The sequence below is a fragment of the Gopherus evgoodei genome, chromosome 7, assembly GCF_007399415.2.
Source record: "Gopherus evgoodei ecotype Sinaloan lineage chromosome 7, rGopEvg1_v1.p, whole genome shotgun sequence".
Lineage (NCBI taxonomy): Eukaryota > Metazoa > Chordata > Testudines > Testudinidae > Gopherus > Gopherus evgoodei.
In genome coordinates this window covers 69077217-69095161 of record NC_044328.1, presented here as the reverse complement: position 1 = coordinate 69095161, position 17945 = coordinate 69077217, and the positions used below count along the sequence as shown (strand labels likewise).

At 39.8% G+C, this 17945-nt stretch overlaps 1 protein-coding gene across 1 annotated transcript in view; it reads right to left on the bottom strand.

Annotated features, from left to right (window-relative positions):
• Nucleotides 1-17945, bottom strand: part of ERCC6 (ERCC excision repair 6, chromatin remodeling factor) — an 82166-nt gene that overhangs the window by 34384 nt on the left and 29837 nt on the right. Inside the window, exons 5-7 of the mRNA XM_030569100.1 lie at nt 17254-17382; nt 10547-10705; nt 88-223 (exon numbers count right to left, since the gene is read on the bottom strand). Of these exons, the coding sequence (XP_030424960.1) occupies nt 88-223; nt 10547-10705; nt 17254-17382 (424 nt within the window). The remainder of the gene's footprint in view (nt 1-87; nt 224-10546; nt 10706-17253; nt 17383-17945) is intronic.

The following is a 17945-nucleotide window of genomic DNA, read 5'->3' as shown; positions in this document are numbered from 1 at the left end:
AGCATACACACAAAATCTTCAGGAATAATGGATATACAACCCTATATACGGAGATAACACACACACACACCCCATTTCAAATGTTACCTTTTTGTTGGTGTAAGAGCCAGTTTCATGTAGAACTGCAACTCTAAAGGGAGGCCACCAACTGTGGAATTCTTTCACCCACTGATGCATCACTGTGGTTGGACACACAATCACCGTTGGGCCCAAACCTTTAAACCTAAAATAAAACATTCAAGAAGAAAAACATTAATGTAAAATAAATACACTATATTAAGTGACCCATTAAAGTAACCAACAGACACTCAATAGTTCAAGTAGAATACGCAAGCTAAGGAAATTGATTGTCTTCTTTTTTTTTAAGCATGATGAAAGGGGTAAAGGGTACAGCTACAACAGCTGAACAGTTAATGGATCCATTTATCAATATAAATACAGAAATAGAAAAGCTGCAAACAAAATGGTTAAAGGGTACTGTGGTAATGCAAATCAGATTTAGGATGCACGATGTCTCTTTAAAAGAACCGAAATTATCAACTGCCAACAACTTTTTTACTTGCATGCTGTCTAAAAACAAATGGGGGCCTACATTCTCTCAAGCTTCTTATTATACACAGTGTGGGTGAGGTAAGGACTTCTATTGCACCAACTTCTGTTAGTGAAAGAGACAATCTTTCAAGCTCCAGGGAACTCTTCTTCATGTCTAGGAAGGTAAACAGTGTCACAGCTAAATACAAGGTGGAACAGATAAAGAGTTAATACATGTTGCAAGAGACCATTCTAGATGAAGTGGACAATTAACAGCACTGGAGTCATAGGGCAAAGGAGGGCTAGAGGGTTACAGATTGGTGTAATGAGACATAAAAAATATCTCTATTGCATACATGATTTTTAGTGTCCAGCACAGTTATGAATTTAATCTCCCAGGCTTGTCTTCTGAAGGGGTTATACAGGTTTCCTTTCAGAAAAAGGACTGAGAGGTCAGATATGAAAGTGATCATTTTGTGAAAAAAGAGTTTGCCCACATCATTATACATTAAAATTTTGAATTATCTTGGTAATAAAGAAAATGCAACTTTAAAACAAAAAATACTTGAAGTTCTGATTACTTTTGGACTCTGTCTTGTATCCTTTTTATTAAAGAGGCACTATTAGAGCACATTTCATATTCAAGCTCTTTATAAGCAACTACCTCAAATATCCTATGAGGTAGTATCAGACCCCCATTTTAGAAGTGGGGATACTGAGGCAAACAGGCAAAACGATCTGCTGAAATCTACAGATGAAGTCAGTGTCAGAGCTAGGATTAGAACTTCCCTGGCTCCCAGTTTCTTTTGTTCACATCTGACCCCCTTTTCTCTCTCTCCCTCCCCCCTCTCTCTGGAAGACGTATACTGTTAGGAACAGACTCCAGGAAGATATAGTTGAATTCATAGCTATCCTGCTCTTCAGAAGGAAAACTCTCTCTCTCATTTACTTATTTATTTAAAATAAGAGAGACACAGAGTTAGTCCAGGTAGAAACACTGACAGACTATCATAGAGAAGATAAAACAGCAGGAAAAATCTCAACACAAAATGATACTGTTTTACTGTTAAAATATTCTCTATATTGAAACATCAACATACATACATACATACTTACATATGTATGTATGTATGTAAGTCATCTTTACCACAATCATATACATCTGTGTTTTCAAGTCATGCAAAACTGCTGTGGAAAATCATGTGCATTTCAAGAGGTATTAGCTGTGAGAGACTGAAGAGAAATCACTAAACACCTCTAGATTACTGATAAATAGCCAGGAAGGAAACAAACTAGAACAGCCACAAAAAAAGGATAACAGCATTTCAGAGACTGGGGACATTTTATGAAGGATTCTGTTTATTTAACATATAGGTTTCCAGAATGACAAGAGATCCTGCTTGTTCTAGCCTCATTTCTCCACTTCATTCTTCCCCAGCCTCAGCTCCCTCTTTGTGGAAAAACATCTGTGCACTAATAGCCCTTATTCCCCTCCTTGTTCTCCTTCACCAGCTTCCATTACTGTGATGTTTCTTTCTCCTCCTTCCCCACCTCAGTCTATTAAAAAAAAAGCAGAATGTATGAGATTCAGCTGCTACAATACACTTATTTGTTTTAATTCCTGCACCCCTTCTCCCTACCCTCATTCTTTGTTATCTTCAAGATCTCTCTATATCTAATTAATCTGTTTTAGGTACTTTCATGGCCCCAACCTGTGGTGTCTGAGTGCATCACAATCTCCTAATTAAGCTCACTATACCACAGCAAGTTAGGGAAAGGCTATTATCTTCATGGGGAATAAAGATGGGGAATGGAGGCACAGAAAGACTAAGTGACTTGCCTAAGGTCACACAGAAAGTCTGTAGCAGGGTTGGGACTTGAACCCAGGCCGCCCACATCTTAATTTACTACCCTAACCACTGGACAATCCTTCTTCAGACTTTAAACTCTTCAAGCAGGGACCATGGCTTTTCCCTCCTTAAATCTGAAAAGCTCCATGCAAAGTAAATAAAGTGACAGGCTATTCAAATGTTTCCTCACAAACAGCAGAAAGAACACAGGCCCCTCATTATAAACAACTAGATTCAACTAGTTTTGAATAATCCCTAATTAGTGTAATTCTCTGACATTTATATCACTCTGTCACCCCATAATCCCTTTCGAACACTGATAATCCTTTGTCCCCTTTACACTCGGACTTCCATGCTGTTTTAAAGAAACTGCTGGTTTAGCCAGCCAGCACAAACGGGCCCAAATAGTATGTTTAAGTAGACAGCTCAACTTGAGCAGCTGAAGTGGTATTTAAAATGGATTCAGAAAACAAGGTGCAGCACTTGGGTAGCACTGGCATAACTCCTCTCTGCTAGTGCTGCAAACTCAAAACTCCAAATCAAAAATCCCCCCAGCTGTGTAAAGTTTGCCAGTTTTCGTTTGCAGGGGTTTTGATCAGTTTTGTAATCTGTTCCACTTCACAGGTGTTGCGACTCACCCACCCTTCCCTGGAAGTTCATTTCAAAGTAACACACAGGCAAGAAAGCTTCTGATTGAAAACATGTAAAACAATGAGTTGAAACTGAATCCCGCCCCAAAACTTGCATTAAAAGAGGGTGTTCATTTAAAAAAAAAATCAGTTCAAGTTTGTTCACTGGGTTCACAAACCTGGGCAAAGTTTGGAGGCCTGATATAACCTAAACCCAAGCAAGTTTCACCGAATTTCAAGTTTTCAAAGACTTTAAACACAGTTTAAAAACAAAAAGAGCGAAAACTATGGAGACAAACTGAATCAGAACTCACAAACAGCTTCCAATAAAGAGAGAGGGAGAGAAGTGCAATCTGCTTGGTCTTTGGCTCTCAAAAAGCAACTGTTTTAATGTCAAAAGATACTACGTTCTTGTGGGCACTTTCATTCACAATTGATTTAGTTCTTGGCTTATTATACCACACATTCTTTTATTGAAGCCTTTTCCCCACAATACGATATTAATGAGAGATCTGAGCTATAATCCAATATACCATACTCTTTCATTATGGATCACAGGATATGAATATTGATGGTTAATTGATTTGAGTCTGCTGCTTATTATCAGCACTGGCTGCTGCACTCAAAGGATTCCTACCGAAGGCAGGCAGGTTTTCATTTCTAGCCCCAAATTTCAGATCTGGCTTTTTGTTTCCCTAGGCTCAATGCGGCATTCCGCTTTCTAAAATTCAAACAGAAATTAGACTGCTCATCAATGATCTAATGAAATCCTACCATTTTCTGATTTGTTCAACCGTAGCATAAAAAGAAAGAATTGTAATACAAGCCAAAGCAGTTACCAGATGCCTAGTTAATATAAAACTACTGAAGACCTTCAGTGCTGTTAGACCACTACCGACAGTATTGAGAAGGGACTTTGCCTTTAAACATTCCTCTACAGTGGATTATCACTCTCTCAAAATTACCCACAGAAGCTAGTTTCTCATGCTTGGTTTCAATCCAGATGGATTGTTTCGGAGGTTTGAGAAAATCCATTCTAGCTATCTGAAGAGGTCGGAGGGAAAAAAAGGAAAATTATTGACCTGTAAATCTTGTACTCAGAAGGCTGTAATTATAATAGATTCCTAACTCTTGAATCCACCTCCCAGTGAATTATTAGGCTTGCAAAGTTACTCACTTTCTTCACTGGCAGGCAGTGGGTGCTCTAACTGAAAGGGTACAACAGGTCCCCCCCGCCTCTAAGTTTGTCTAGACTTTGAGCTGGAGGTGTGATTCCCATGTCAAGGGAATACAATAGTGTAACCATGGCACTGTAAACCGCTAGCCTTCTTGAGTAAATACCTGTCTGAGATGATAGACACACACTCAGATGGCTAGACCCTCCAGCCACCAGAGCTACACTATTTTTAGCACACTAGCTCAATCAAAGCTAGTGAGAGTATGTCTTCTTGAGCTGGGAATTACACCTCCTCCTCCAAGTGTAGAGACAGCTTCAGAGAGAAAGTGAAATGCATCAAAATAATATTCAAGACTCATATGATTAATAGAACTATGCCTCAGCAGGCCTGCTGAGGAAAAGCAACAAAGAATGCAGTCAGCCAATCAGCTGACCATTTAGACATGGTTCTCCTGGAGACAGTTTGACTTAATGCATCTGACTGAAGAGAGAGAAAAATCTGGAGGATGTTCTAAGGACCTCAGTACACTCCAGATGAAGGACAAGGGTCCTTTTAACAAAGGGTTTGTGAAGTCTTGCCAAAATCTGAACTGAAAACAGAGCAGAAATTTATCTACCTGCAGCAAATGAAACAGCAGCCAAATAAATTCCAACAGGTGGGATCTGTAACCAAGACTGAGATGGGTAAAGAAAGTTGGTAAACAGTTTTTGGGATATAAATAAAATGATCCACCCCTAGGTCTTTTCACTTCAGTTCACAAACCTTTTCCAGTTGAAATTATATGCCCTTCCAATAGATGCCTTCTGGGCACCTAGAATTACTTGGACACCTGCTCAGAAACAGCAACCTCTTCAATGTCTTATCATAAACAGATAAGAAAAAGTAATAGAAGTGCTTCATATCTCTTTGCCTGGAAAGGATTAACAAGAACAGTGAGCCTGGCTGTCACCTGACCAGAGGACCAATCAGAGGACAGGATACTTTCAAATCTTGAGGGAGGGAAGTTTCTGTGTGTGCTGTTAGAATTTGGTGTTTGTTCACTCTGGGGGCTTAGAGGGAGCAGATGTGCAACCAGGTTTCTCTCCAATACAGGCTCTTATAAGTTCAGACTAGTAAGTACTAGGTAGATAAAGTGAGTTAGGCTTATGTTTGTTTTCTTTATTTGCAAATGTGTATTTGGTTGGAAGAAGTTCAAATGTGTATTTGGCTGAAAGGAGTTCAAATTGGTATTTTGCTGAAAAGATTTTAATTTGTACTTGTATACTTAGGCTGGGAGGGTGTTCCCAGTGTCTATAGCTAAAAAAACCCTGTACCTATTCCATCTTAAATTTACAAGATCATTTTTACTGTTTTTCTTTCTTTAAATTAAAAGCTTTTCTTGTTTAAGAACCTGATTGTTTTTTTTATTCTGGTGAGACCCCAGGGGACGGGGTCTGGATTCACCAGGGAATTGGTAGGGAGAAAGGAGGGAAGAGGGAGAGAGAGGCTGATTTCTCTCTGTGCCAGGATTACTTTCCCTCAGGAAGAGTCTGGGAGGGGGAAAGAGAAAGAGGGAGGAAGGTGAATTATCCTCTCTGTTTTGTGATTCAAGGAGTTTGAATCACACAGTGATCTTCCAGGGTAACCCAGGGAGGGAAAGCCTGGGAGAGGCAACAGTAGGGGAAAGGGTTTTCTTTCCTTGTGTTAAGATCCAGAGGGTCTGGGTCTTGGGGTTCCCCGGGCAAGGTTTTGGGGGGACTAGAGTGTACCAGGCACTGGAATTCCTGGTTGGTGGCAGCGCTACAGGTTCTAAGCTGGTAACTGAGCTTAGAGGAATTCATGCTGGTACCCCATCTGTTGGACGCTAAGGTTCAGAGTGGGGAATTGTACCATGACATCTACCCTATCACGGGCCAGGCTTACAAGGTTCCAGGGTATCATGGAGGGAAGGAACATGTGTGTCTGCTCATGCATGCCGAGGTCCTTATTTTCATGCAAATCAGCAACTGCCAAGTAAGAACTAATTCTGTGTCAGTCAGTCAGTAATAGGTCAGAGGAAGTAGGGAGGCAGAGGGAAGGTATGGCTTATGTGATGGTACAAGTACACAGACAAGGGAAGACATTTATGGCCACTATGGTATGAGTCTCTGAGTCTGGTTTCTTATGTAGTAAATTAGTAACTTTGTATTCGGAGATGTGACAGAGATACTTCTCCAGCCTTTTATCCAGGACCACTCATGATGGTGTATTATGGTATGCTCAGTCTGTCTGCAATAGTTTTGCCCATCCTTACCAAATAAGTGACATGCAGGAGTTTCTTTTAGGGACAGTTTCCATTCTACCCTGCAGGGCTTTCCAACACAGGAAGTGAGACGCAATCCTCCCCTATTATATTCTCATCAGCATTCTGTCAGTCTGAATCAGATGCAGCTCTTGATATACTAATAAGTGAAATCCTGGTCCCATTGATGTCAATGGCAAAACTCCCCACTGATTTCAATAGCGCCAAGATTTCACTGCAGATCTTCAAAACCCCAAACATCACATAACGCTGCACTCATCTCCAGGCCATTTATGTGAAGTGTGAATTCCTGAAGAGACTTATTCCAGCATTTTCAAGCCTTGGTGTCTATAGTTAAGCTCCTGAATCTTTACTTCGTGGAAGCTGGGGTTGCTCTGCATCTCTGAAAATGAGGCAACTTCTATTTAGGGCACAACCTAAGACACCTAATTTGGAAAATTTTGCTTCTAGTGCCCTCATTACAACGTCCCTCTCTGTGGGCTTCCCATCCCATGATTGGAATCAGATATCTGAAAGTCCCTTCTGCATTGTAAATTCTCTATAGACTTCCCCCAAACAGTGCATCTCAGAGGGAACCTGTCACATGGATACCGTGAATCTGTCTTGCCTATAGCCATGCGGCCTCCAGGGTTTATAGAGGTGACTCATGTAAGGGCCACATTTACCAGGAACATTGGTCCAGCCATTATTGTCTCTATTGAAACCTGATCTCTCTGTCAAATCCGTCATGCCAAGTATATACTTCATACTTACAGGACAGGGGACTCAATCCTGGGCCACAGCGACTCTGAAAAAGATTCGTGGGTCATGGTGGAGAAACAGCTGAACATGAGCTTCCAGTGCAATGCTGTGGCCAAAAGGGCTAATAAAATCCTTGGATGAATAAAAAGGGGAATCCTGAGGAGGCGTACAAAGGGTATTTTACCTCTGTATTTGGCACTGGTGTGACCACTGCTAGGATACTGTCTCCAGTTCTAGTGTCCACAATTCAAGAAGGTTGTTGATAAATTGGAGAGAGTTCAGAGAAAAGTCTCAAGAATGATTTAAATATTAGAAAACACACCTGATAGTGACAGGCTCAAGGAGTTCTAACTATGTGGCTTAACAAAGAGAAAGTTAAGAGTGACTTGATCATAGTCTATAAGTACCTACCATGGGGAACAAAATTTGATAATGGGCTCTTCAATTGAGTAGAGAAAGGTATAACACCACTTAATAGCTGGAAGTTGAAGCCAGATATATTCAGATTGGAAATTAATTGCAACTTTTTAAAAACGGTGAGACTAATTAACCATTGGTACAATTTTATCAAGTGTCGTGGTGGATTTGCCATCATTAGCAATGTTTTAAATCAAGACTCGATGTTTCTCTGGAGGTCTGCTCTAGGAACTATTTTGGGGATGTTCTATTGCCTGTGTTACAGAGCAGGTCAGACTAGATCATCACAGTGATTCCCTCCTGGCTTTGGAATTGATTACTCTAGCAAGGGGGAGGGAAAGCTTGGCTACATTTCCCAGATCTAATGTTCACCGTGTCCTCATTCAAAGTTTTCCTCAAAACTCATTTTTGCAAAGCCTATCGTCTCCAGTTCCCTCAATGAAATGAAACACACGTAATTACCTTTTTAATAAAAGGACACTACTAACAAGTAACCCACACTGTCACGGAACCTTTTATATCTTGCTCTTCTTGAGAAAGGCAGTATCTCCCTGACTTCTGTCACTATTCCCACACTCTCCATAGCTTCAGCCAACTAATAATGCCAACTAAGCTTCAGTGTGTACTTTGTCTTTTTATTTGCCTGTATAACACTATGCTCACTAATGACTGCAATATGAAATAAGAAAAAAGCAGGACAAGCAAGGCTGGTATTTGTCTACACTCGCACTCCCTCAGTTGTTAACCCTACTGCAGCTGAACTACTATTAGCAACTGTTTAAAACATTTTGTAAAATTACCCTGGGTTACAAAGTTTAAGTAATTACTCAAAGAGACAGTAAGTAAGTGGCCTGGCATCTGCTGGGATTAGAATTTGAGACAGGGGGTTGTGTGTGTAGGAGGGCGTTTCCTGACTCCTACTAGCATGCTTTGCCAATAAACCAATGCAGTTGTTTCAGCAATTATGCTACTATGTTACTTGCATATCTACCATTGCCGCCACCAACAAAGGCTAAAGAGAAAATTCTGGTCAGACGATCTCTACAGCATCTGAAATGTGATAGAACCCTGAGCACTCCAAGTATTAGCTGAAGATATCAGTATTTACTGCTCAGCAAAGGCAAACTGTCTTCAAAAATAAATTGGGGCATGAACTAGACAGCACTGAAGACAATTGGGTAAACATATTTTTGTTGATATGATATTAGGAAATTGCCACATGTGCTGAAACAGAAGCACTGCTATCTCAACAGAATTTAACGTGTCCATTGATATTGTCTGGAAGGGAACAGGAAAATAACTAACTACAGGGCTTCACCAATTGTATAACCTGATGGCAAAGTTCCTCTGGGGCAGGTCTCTCTCAATCTCTCCTGCTCAAGCTGTTCCACTCTGTATAAATTACTTGAATAGTAACTAGTGGGTGGGGGCAAGGAGGAAGGGAGTGGGGAGAGAGAAAAAATGACTACAGCCTGGTGGTTAAAATGCTCAACTAGTAGAACAGCTTCAATGGAAGAGATTGAGAAGACATCTGCCCTAGATTACTCTACAGCACAGAGATTAGGGCACTATGCTGTGAGTAGGAGACCTAAGATCAAATCCCTGCTCCACATCCGGCAGATGGGGAAACTGAACCAGAGTTTCCCATATCCCAAGTGAATGCTCTAAACACTGGGCTAAAAGTTATAAAGGAAGGGACAGACACCACCACCGTCACCTCTTCCTGTTTTGTGAATCTAGACTTTTAAAAAGGCCCAGAAACAAAGCGGTTCAAGTCAAATGACATGCTTAAAATTTAACTTAAAATTGATTTTTGATTAGCTGAAATTTACCACAATTTTTGGCTTCAGTTCTGGTTGTAGTGAATTTTTTTTTGATTTTTCAGAAATCCCAGTGAACCAAAAAAATCAGTTATTTGCCCAGCTCTAGGTGGAGGAGGATAGCAATGTTTTCTATACTTGTATCCTCTTCCCAGCTAGTAAACCTATTTGCAGATAATATCATTCTAGAAATATGCTATATTTTGTAAGTCATTTTAACAGTATTTATGTCCATGCTAAGTATTCTTTATACAAAGAAAAGACTTAATTCAGTTTGAAAATAAATTTTCAATACTTATTTTCTACTCTTAGTAAATCCTATTTAGTAATTTGAGCTCCTGAGACAGAAGGTGCTATAGAACTACAAAGTATTAGTACTGTTATTCATGCACTTGGTATTCCAGGATTTAGAAGAATCATCTTCTGGTAATCTGTCTCATTCACAGATAAGAGTAAATTCCTTCTTTAGGTACTACTCAGTGATACATGGAAGGAGTAATAAGGGGTGTGATATGGAAGTCTGGTCAACCTAAAGAATGACTTTCAGAAGAAAACACAGATGTAGATTCATCTGTTCTGGTATTAAAAAAAGATTCTGCAAGGATGCTCCATTACCCATCAGAAGCTCTGATTTTCATCCTGAATATGCTTGTTACTTCCTGTAAAGCATTCACCTGGTGTCTTGCCAGCACAAATATTTTAATGTAAAATGTAATAAATGGAACTAAAGGTATTACATCTAATTTAAAATTCCATATTGTGTAAACTATTGATATTAACGTAATTGAGTTTGTAAACAATCCATTTGTGTAAGCTAACCTTAGACATTGTATTGACCCAAAATATCTAGTGTGGCTCATCTGCAAAATGAAGCATCAATGCCTGGAATTCATTAAAAGTGTTACATGTTTAATTTTTCCTGCCCTACAGCTCCATTGTCTCGTAAAAAATTTCCTTTGATGTCCCCCACTAAAAGAATTAAAGGAATAATGTAATTGAAATGTCATTAATAATTCACAGGACCCTCCTCCACCAGCAATACATCTGATGAAATATTAATTGAGCTCCACAGACTGACAGTCTGCAGAGGAGCACTTGCCTGTAATTTGAACCACGAGTCCTGATCTTGCTGTAGCTCAGACCTGCCAAGAAGGCAATTATCTGGATGGTCTTGCCCAATCCCATCTCATCTCCCAGAATTCCTCCTGCCTGCTGGCAGTGCAATTCCCAGAGCCACCTAACACCTGTCTGTTGGTACCTACAACAACAAGGAAAAAACATGGCAAATGTTTGATAATACAGATCATAACAGAAAGTACTCATGAAATAATCATTTGGCAAGGTTCTAATACTAGTTACAGTAACATGCTGCATGTGTGTTTTACATGAGTGCTGTATTTACAAGGTCATGCATTTTTGATGCACTTAGACATTATATGTGACAAATTCATTCTTTATGCAATGCTAAAACATTTCTAATTAAACTGATAGACATGGTAATTACAGGGTATTTTATTTCATGTATTTTTAAAATACTGTTAGAAATAACTTGGGAAGCTGCTCTAACATTCAAATCTTTATTATCCCTTCAGAAAGGGGGACCTTTAACAGGTAGGCATCTAGTAAGGTATGCCATTTGGATTAAATTGGAAGGTTAGGCTTGTAATTGGTGGTGCACGGGATTTATGTTCCACTACAACAGATGAACAGTTAGGACTGTTAAAGCTTGTTTACTTTACATACAACCAGAAATTCATTTAACAGAATTCATCCTCTTTAAATAAGAAAAAAGCTGACAGATGTCAAAAATATTTTGGAAGGCAAAGAAACAAGATCTATCTCAGAGAGTAGGATGTAGCAGTAGAAGAGGATACTACTGCAGTTACAATTCAAAGTGAAAGACTGGAAACAGAAAGAACAGTCATGTAGACTATATCCCAATTGAAACATAGATTAACGGAAGAATATAAAATGAAAAATCAAGAAGGTCGGAGTTGGGAGGCCAGATTGAGACTGATTTTAGGTCATGCTTTTTTATAACAATGTGCAATAGTGCAAGCAGGAATTATACTGAATTAAAACAAACACAATTTAAACTGAAAGGCCATGAGGGTGAAAGAAATTAAGCAAGATAGACTTAAAAACATAAGTCATTTAAAGGGAAATACCAAGGCGGTTGAAGCATTTGTGAACTACTTATTCAAGGGAGTACCATAGAATCAAAGACTTTAAGGTCAGAAGGGACCATTGTGATCATCTACTCTGACCTCCTGCACAATGCAGGCTACAGAATCTCACCCACCCACTCCTGTGTCAAACCTGCATCTGAGCCACTGAAGTCCTCAAATCATGGTTTAAAGACTTTAAGGTGCAGAGAACCCTTCAGCAAGTGACCTGTGCCCCACGCTGCAAAGGAAGGGGAAAAACCCTAAGGGCTTCTGCCAATCTGCCCTGGAGGAAAATTCCTTCCCGACCCCAAATATGGCACTCAGCTAAACCCTGAGAATGTGGGCAAGACTCACCAGCTAGACACCCAGGAAAGAAGTCTCTGTAGTAACTCAGATCCCATCCCTAACATCCCATCACAAGCCATTGGGCATATTTACCACTAGTAGTCAAAGACGAATTATTCGCCAAAATTAGGCTATCCCATTATACCATCCCCTCCATAAACTTATCAAGCTTAGTCCTGTGAGGAACAGTAGGGGGAAAAATAAACATGGGGAAATAATGTGTAATGACCCATCTATTCCCAGTCTTTTTTCAAGCCTAATTTAATGGTGTCCAATTTGCAAATTAATTCCAATTCAGCAGTCCCTCGTTGGAGTCTGTTTTTGAAGGATTTTTGTTGTAATATTGTGACTTTTAGGTCTGTAATCGAGTGACCAGGGAGATTGAAGTGTTCTCCAACTGGTTTTCGAATGATATAATTCTTGATGTCTGATTTGTGTCCATTTATTCTTTTACATAGAGACTGTCCGGTCTGGACAATGTACATGGAAGAGAGGCATTGCTGGCACATGATGGCATATATCACATTGGTAGATGTGCAGGTGAATGAGCCTCTGATAGTGTGGCTGATGTGATTAGGTCCTATGATGGTGTCCCCTGAATAGATATGTGGACAGAGTTGGCAACAGGCTTTGTTGCAAGGATAGGTTCCTGGGCTAGTGTTTTTGTTGTGTGGTGTGTGGTTGCTGGTGAGTATTTGCTTCAGGTTTGGGGGCTTCTTGTCAACTGCTGGAAATGGGCCATTTTGATTACCAATACAAAAAGTTTTTTTTCTCTCCTGCTAGTAATAGCTCACCTTAACTGATAACTCTCGTTATAATGTGTATGGTAACACCCATTGTATCATGTTGTCTGTGTGTGTGTATATAGATCTTCCTACTGTATTTTCCAATGCATGCATCCAATAAAGAGGGTTTTAGCTCACGAAAGCTTATGCTCAAATAAATTTGTTAGTCTCTAAGATGCCACAAGTACTCCTATACTTTTTGCGGATACAGACTAACACAGCTGTTGCTCTGAAACCTATCATTAAGGAGGTAAACTATTAATCTGCATGACACCCCCACAGGCAGGAAAGAAAAACACTTCACAATGATTTCAAAGCCTGTATTTAGATAGATGCTTGTCTTCTTACCTAGGTTTTCATTCTACACCAACAACTGGGGTATTGGATCGCCTTCATGACATCTGATGTGTGACTATTATCTCAGAATCCTCCTGCAATGGCATATTGCTAGCCAGTTATGGTGTGATTACAGTAGAACTCACACCATGTTACATCTGAACAATGTTTTAAGATTCCCACTACAAAGACGCAAATATGGTTTCAAAGCCTACAGGGCCTGCCTATATGCTTTTGTAAACGGTTTTATAACATAATCAAGCCCCATCTATACTGGAGATTGACAGCATTAGCACGTCTAGCATGTACGGTTTTTAAACATATTTAATGCTAACATAATCCTACTGTAGTAGGTGTCCATGCTAAAAACACTGTCACAAGCTGCCCTTTTTTTTTTTCTTTTTTGAGGGGCGGTATTTGCCATTATACAGGGAAGAAACTGACTGTACACTAAATGCTGTCTCTTTTTACTCTCTTATGTTATCTTAGGAATTATTGTAAAACAGTAAGTACAATATTTTCAGGAATATGAGTTTTTTTTAGTTAAATATGACCTTGTAAAAAAAGAGGTCAAAATGCTTTTCTTCACAACTTATTTTCTACCTTTGCTTATCGGATTCATAAGCATTGTGGTGATTTTTTTATACTGACTGCCTGCATTCAATGTGACCATACAAATGTTAGTTAAAAATATTAACTATTCCCAAATGCTCAGATTTCTTACCCTAGTTTCCCTCCCCAAGTAGGAAGAGCACTTTTAATGACTACAGGACACAGTGGAGAGTTTTACTGGAACAGAGAAAATAGAACTGAAGTGACAGCACACGGAAAAAATGAGACAAGTTAATACTCTTCTAGTGAGATACAATCATCCTAACCTAATTCTAATCCCCCATATCCTGACAGCTTTCAGTGCACTAGTTTTCTATGTTCTGGTCTTCATTATGAAAACATGTTGGGAACCCAGTTAAAATACTTTTTGGTCGTCCCAGCATAACTATGATTGAGTTGGGTTTAACCATATTATGTAAAGCCCTGTAACTTCACAGCTACAGCATGGATTCAGTTATACATTTTACTTTCATCTTCAGTGGTGGGACAGAGGTATGCTTTAATTACATTGGGAAAGAACTATTTTGTGATTGGGTATCACAACAATACTTCTCACAGTGTAGACAGGACTTCTCTCAGGTAGAAGCATAAATAGTAGGGTAAATGTACATTTATGGCTTGTGACGGGGTGCACTCACCTCTCGTAAGCGCTCCCTGTCAGTTGGTGTGAACCTGCACACGCACACACACTCTCTCTCTCTCTCTCTCTCTCACATGGTGTAACCTGTTCACTGTTGCCCTGCTCAGTGGCTCAGCCCTCCAACTAAGTTGCACATGGTCTAAAATGGATGAACCCTTTCTGAGGTAACAAAGGCTGAATAAGGACTATCATTGTGCCCGTATTGGTATCTGTGGCCCTGTGTCTGGGCTCAGTTCTCAGCCCCTTCTGGGCTAGCTTCAAGTCTGTCCCTGCCCTGTCATAGAGCAGTGCCCTGAGGGTTTTCTCCCTGGTGACACTTTGCCGTTAGCAGTTCTATGGTGTGTCAGCTCTCCAGACAGGTTATTTCTTAACTTCAGTCCCCTTCCAGGGTAACAAAGTTCAATGAACGGTTGGCCCTTTCTGGGATCTTCAGCCCCATCTCTAGGTCTGTTTAAATTTGAGCCCCTTTCTTGGGGGCTTGGGGCTTAAGCCACTTCCACAATGGCTGGTGAGGGGACCCAGGTCTGTCCCCTACCCCGGGTCCCAGCCAAGAGACCCTATAGACAGCAGTCACATATTGCTTTCATTTACTTGGTTGCTGCTGCTATTCCCCGGGCTGCTTGACACTTGACCCCATCACTTTCACCCGTTACCTTAAGTTACATTCCTTAGGTTCCATTTGCCTTGTTCCCTGCTTGCACAGGGTCTCTCCGAACCCTCCTGGCCTGGAAAGTTTTTCCAGTTTACTCCTGCTTGAGCAGGTCCTCCCCCAAGCCTCCTTGCCCAGAGACTTTCTCCATTTCCCAGGACTTCCTCCCACTTCTGGTCCCAGCCACAAACTGATATGATCAGGAAGCAGGCCCTGCTGCTCCTTTTAACTGAGCCCGCTGTGCTCTAATTGGCTGCTTCCCTGCAGCCTTTCTAGGCATACCTTGAGGACCCACCTTCACTGCTCCTTTTCAGGGGCAGGGCATGGTAGAACCATAAGGCCACCAGCAGATGCCCAGTACACTGCATCACATAGCTTTATTTAAGGCTACAGGTCAGTCATGGATCTGAGATTTTTATGAGACCGCTGCAACTTCCTCAAAATTCCAGTAATTCAGCCATGGGAGGCAGGGTTCGGGCTTCAGCCAAAGCCCAAACCCCACTGCCTAGGGCTTCAGCTGGAGCCCCACCACCCATAATATAGCTTCATAGGGTCCCCTGCGGCCTTGTGTACATTTCTGTGATTCTGTTTATTGCCTGCATCCTGTCCGTGACTTTTAATAAAAATATACATGTCAAAATCTTAGCCTTTATTAAAAGCGATCCTGGTCACCAGTTTTTGTTTTGTTCTTACATTGGCATTCCTGAAACCTGGTTCCACCAGTATACTAAGCAGCAGGAACACAGTTCATCTAACTACACCTTCTGAAGAGCAGACGGTAATAGATGGTGAGGAAGCATTATATTGCTTAAACAGTTTACTGAAAAAATTAAAAGATCTGATATTACTACCAATGGGAGCAAATGTGTTTTGGATTTGATTAAACAGTGTCAGAAAGCATCATGTAGAATTTACAACTGTAGGCTTCCTTAGGTCAATATTCAGCCATCTTTGTACTCCAATTTGGTCAGAACTCAAAGTTTAATGCCTATTGACTGAGAGCCTTCATACATAGGAGACTTGAACATTTAACTTACAAGTCAGACAAATCATTCAACTCAATTGATCTTTTTAACCACTTAGGAAGTTTTGCCAACTGACTCATGCTTGCAGGGATACCCTTCATTAGTGAGGCTTATATCTCAAAGATTAATTTTTAGTTGCTTGCCTCAGTTGGATCGGTTTGTAGGAGGATTTCTGCATTATCTTTGTATAAAGAATTGGAGACAATACGTTGGCTGATCAGGGTCTTGTCAACCAGATATTTATTCAATTACTCTTTCAGAGCTGGCTCTTTAATTCTGAGGAACTGTGGGACAAAAGTAGTAATTTCTTTGAGGTTATAAAACTAACTGTTCCTGATTAAATAGATACCATGCAATGTCTATTACAAAGCACAGCCACCTATAGAGCTAATTACTAGATTTAAAGTTAATCTTTCCAGAGAGGAGATGGTCTTCCTACTGTGCAGAACACCACCAGCCACAGCTACACTCACATCAATATTGCATGAAAGTCAGAGGGAAGTTATGTAATGGGTTGACTCGTCAGCTACCTTATTTGCACTGCCTTTTGTAATTGGCTTATTCAGAAGAGCCCAGGCTGAATGATTCGTAAGTGTCTCTCAGTATTTACATTCAGCATCGTGGTATCACAGAAATGAAAGAAGGACAATCCTGGACTGGACAAAATGTTCTAACATACTGAGGGTACTATTAATCCTGTAGCAGGTCTACACCCCACGTAGGTTACAGGACTGCAACCTCGACATGTCTGAGCATTCTGTCTAGTCTAAGTTTAAATAGCAGTTTAAATAAAACTAACATAGGTTATAAAATAGTTTTCTCAAGATGAGACTTCCCCACAGTTTTTGCCAAGTATTTAACTCTCTTCCCATCACATAAGTACACATTTTCCTAATTTTTATGCACCACAACTAAGGCAGCTGCAGCCACTGTATGCTAATCTTCACGTTAAAAAAAATAAAATTTCCTTCCACTCCATACCCCAGGTAAACATTAGCATTGCCAAGAAAAGAAAGTGTTCTTTACAATGAAAAACAGTTCTTAAATCTTTATTTTATCACTAGATTAGCTGATATATAGATATTTCCCATATTCACGTAATCATTTATTATCCATCTATTTTTAATAGAAGCCACAGCGATGACTCATCTGAGTACAGGATAGGGTACTTGGAAATGACAGCTAATAATTATTTATTTATTTGCATAAACAGTCTGTACAATATTTTAAAGTATATGATACCTACTTAAAAAGTTTTCTGAAGAGAAATCCTGGTACTCTGAAACCCTCATCAAATTCAGCGTCACTTTCATCAGAATCTTCTTCTGCCATTCGACGTTCCTCTTTGTCCTTCAATCGTTGTTTATGCCATCTCCTATAATGACATTAAGATTCACCATTCAATTACCATGATTACAAAATACAACATGATATTAAACTGATCTACACAGCAAGTGGAAAACCCAAGATAAATTAGAAAATGGAAAAATGTCTTTAGCGTTTCTGCCCCCAAAAGAAAAAACACACAGCTTTTGTATAGTGTCATTCACACAAACTATATTGTGAAATCTCTTTAGAGAATTAAATAATAATCCATCTAAGAGAATGTTAAGATTACATGGTTAAGCGCACAAAAATTAGGAAATACCAAAAGTTGCATGTGGACATCTTAATTGTCTCCATGTGCACATGCATTTCACTATTGTTTTCAATGTTACTGAAGTGTTTAATTATACTTTTCTAAAAACTTTGACACCATTCTTTCCATATATCTAAGGAGAAAATTTTCAGAAGAACCTGACCGATTCAGAAGCCTAAGTCTCAGTGAAAGTCAACAAGATTTAGGCACTTCAGAGCCCAACTCACTTTTAAAAATGAATCTTATATGCTTTTGAAAGTTTTACGCAAAATATTATTTACATAGCTCCTTTTACCCAG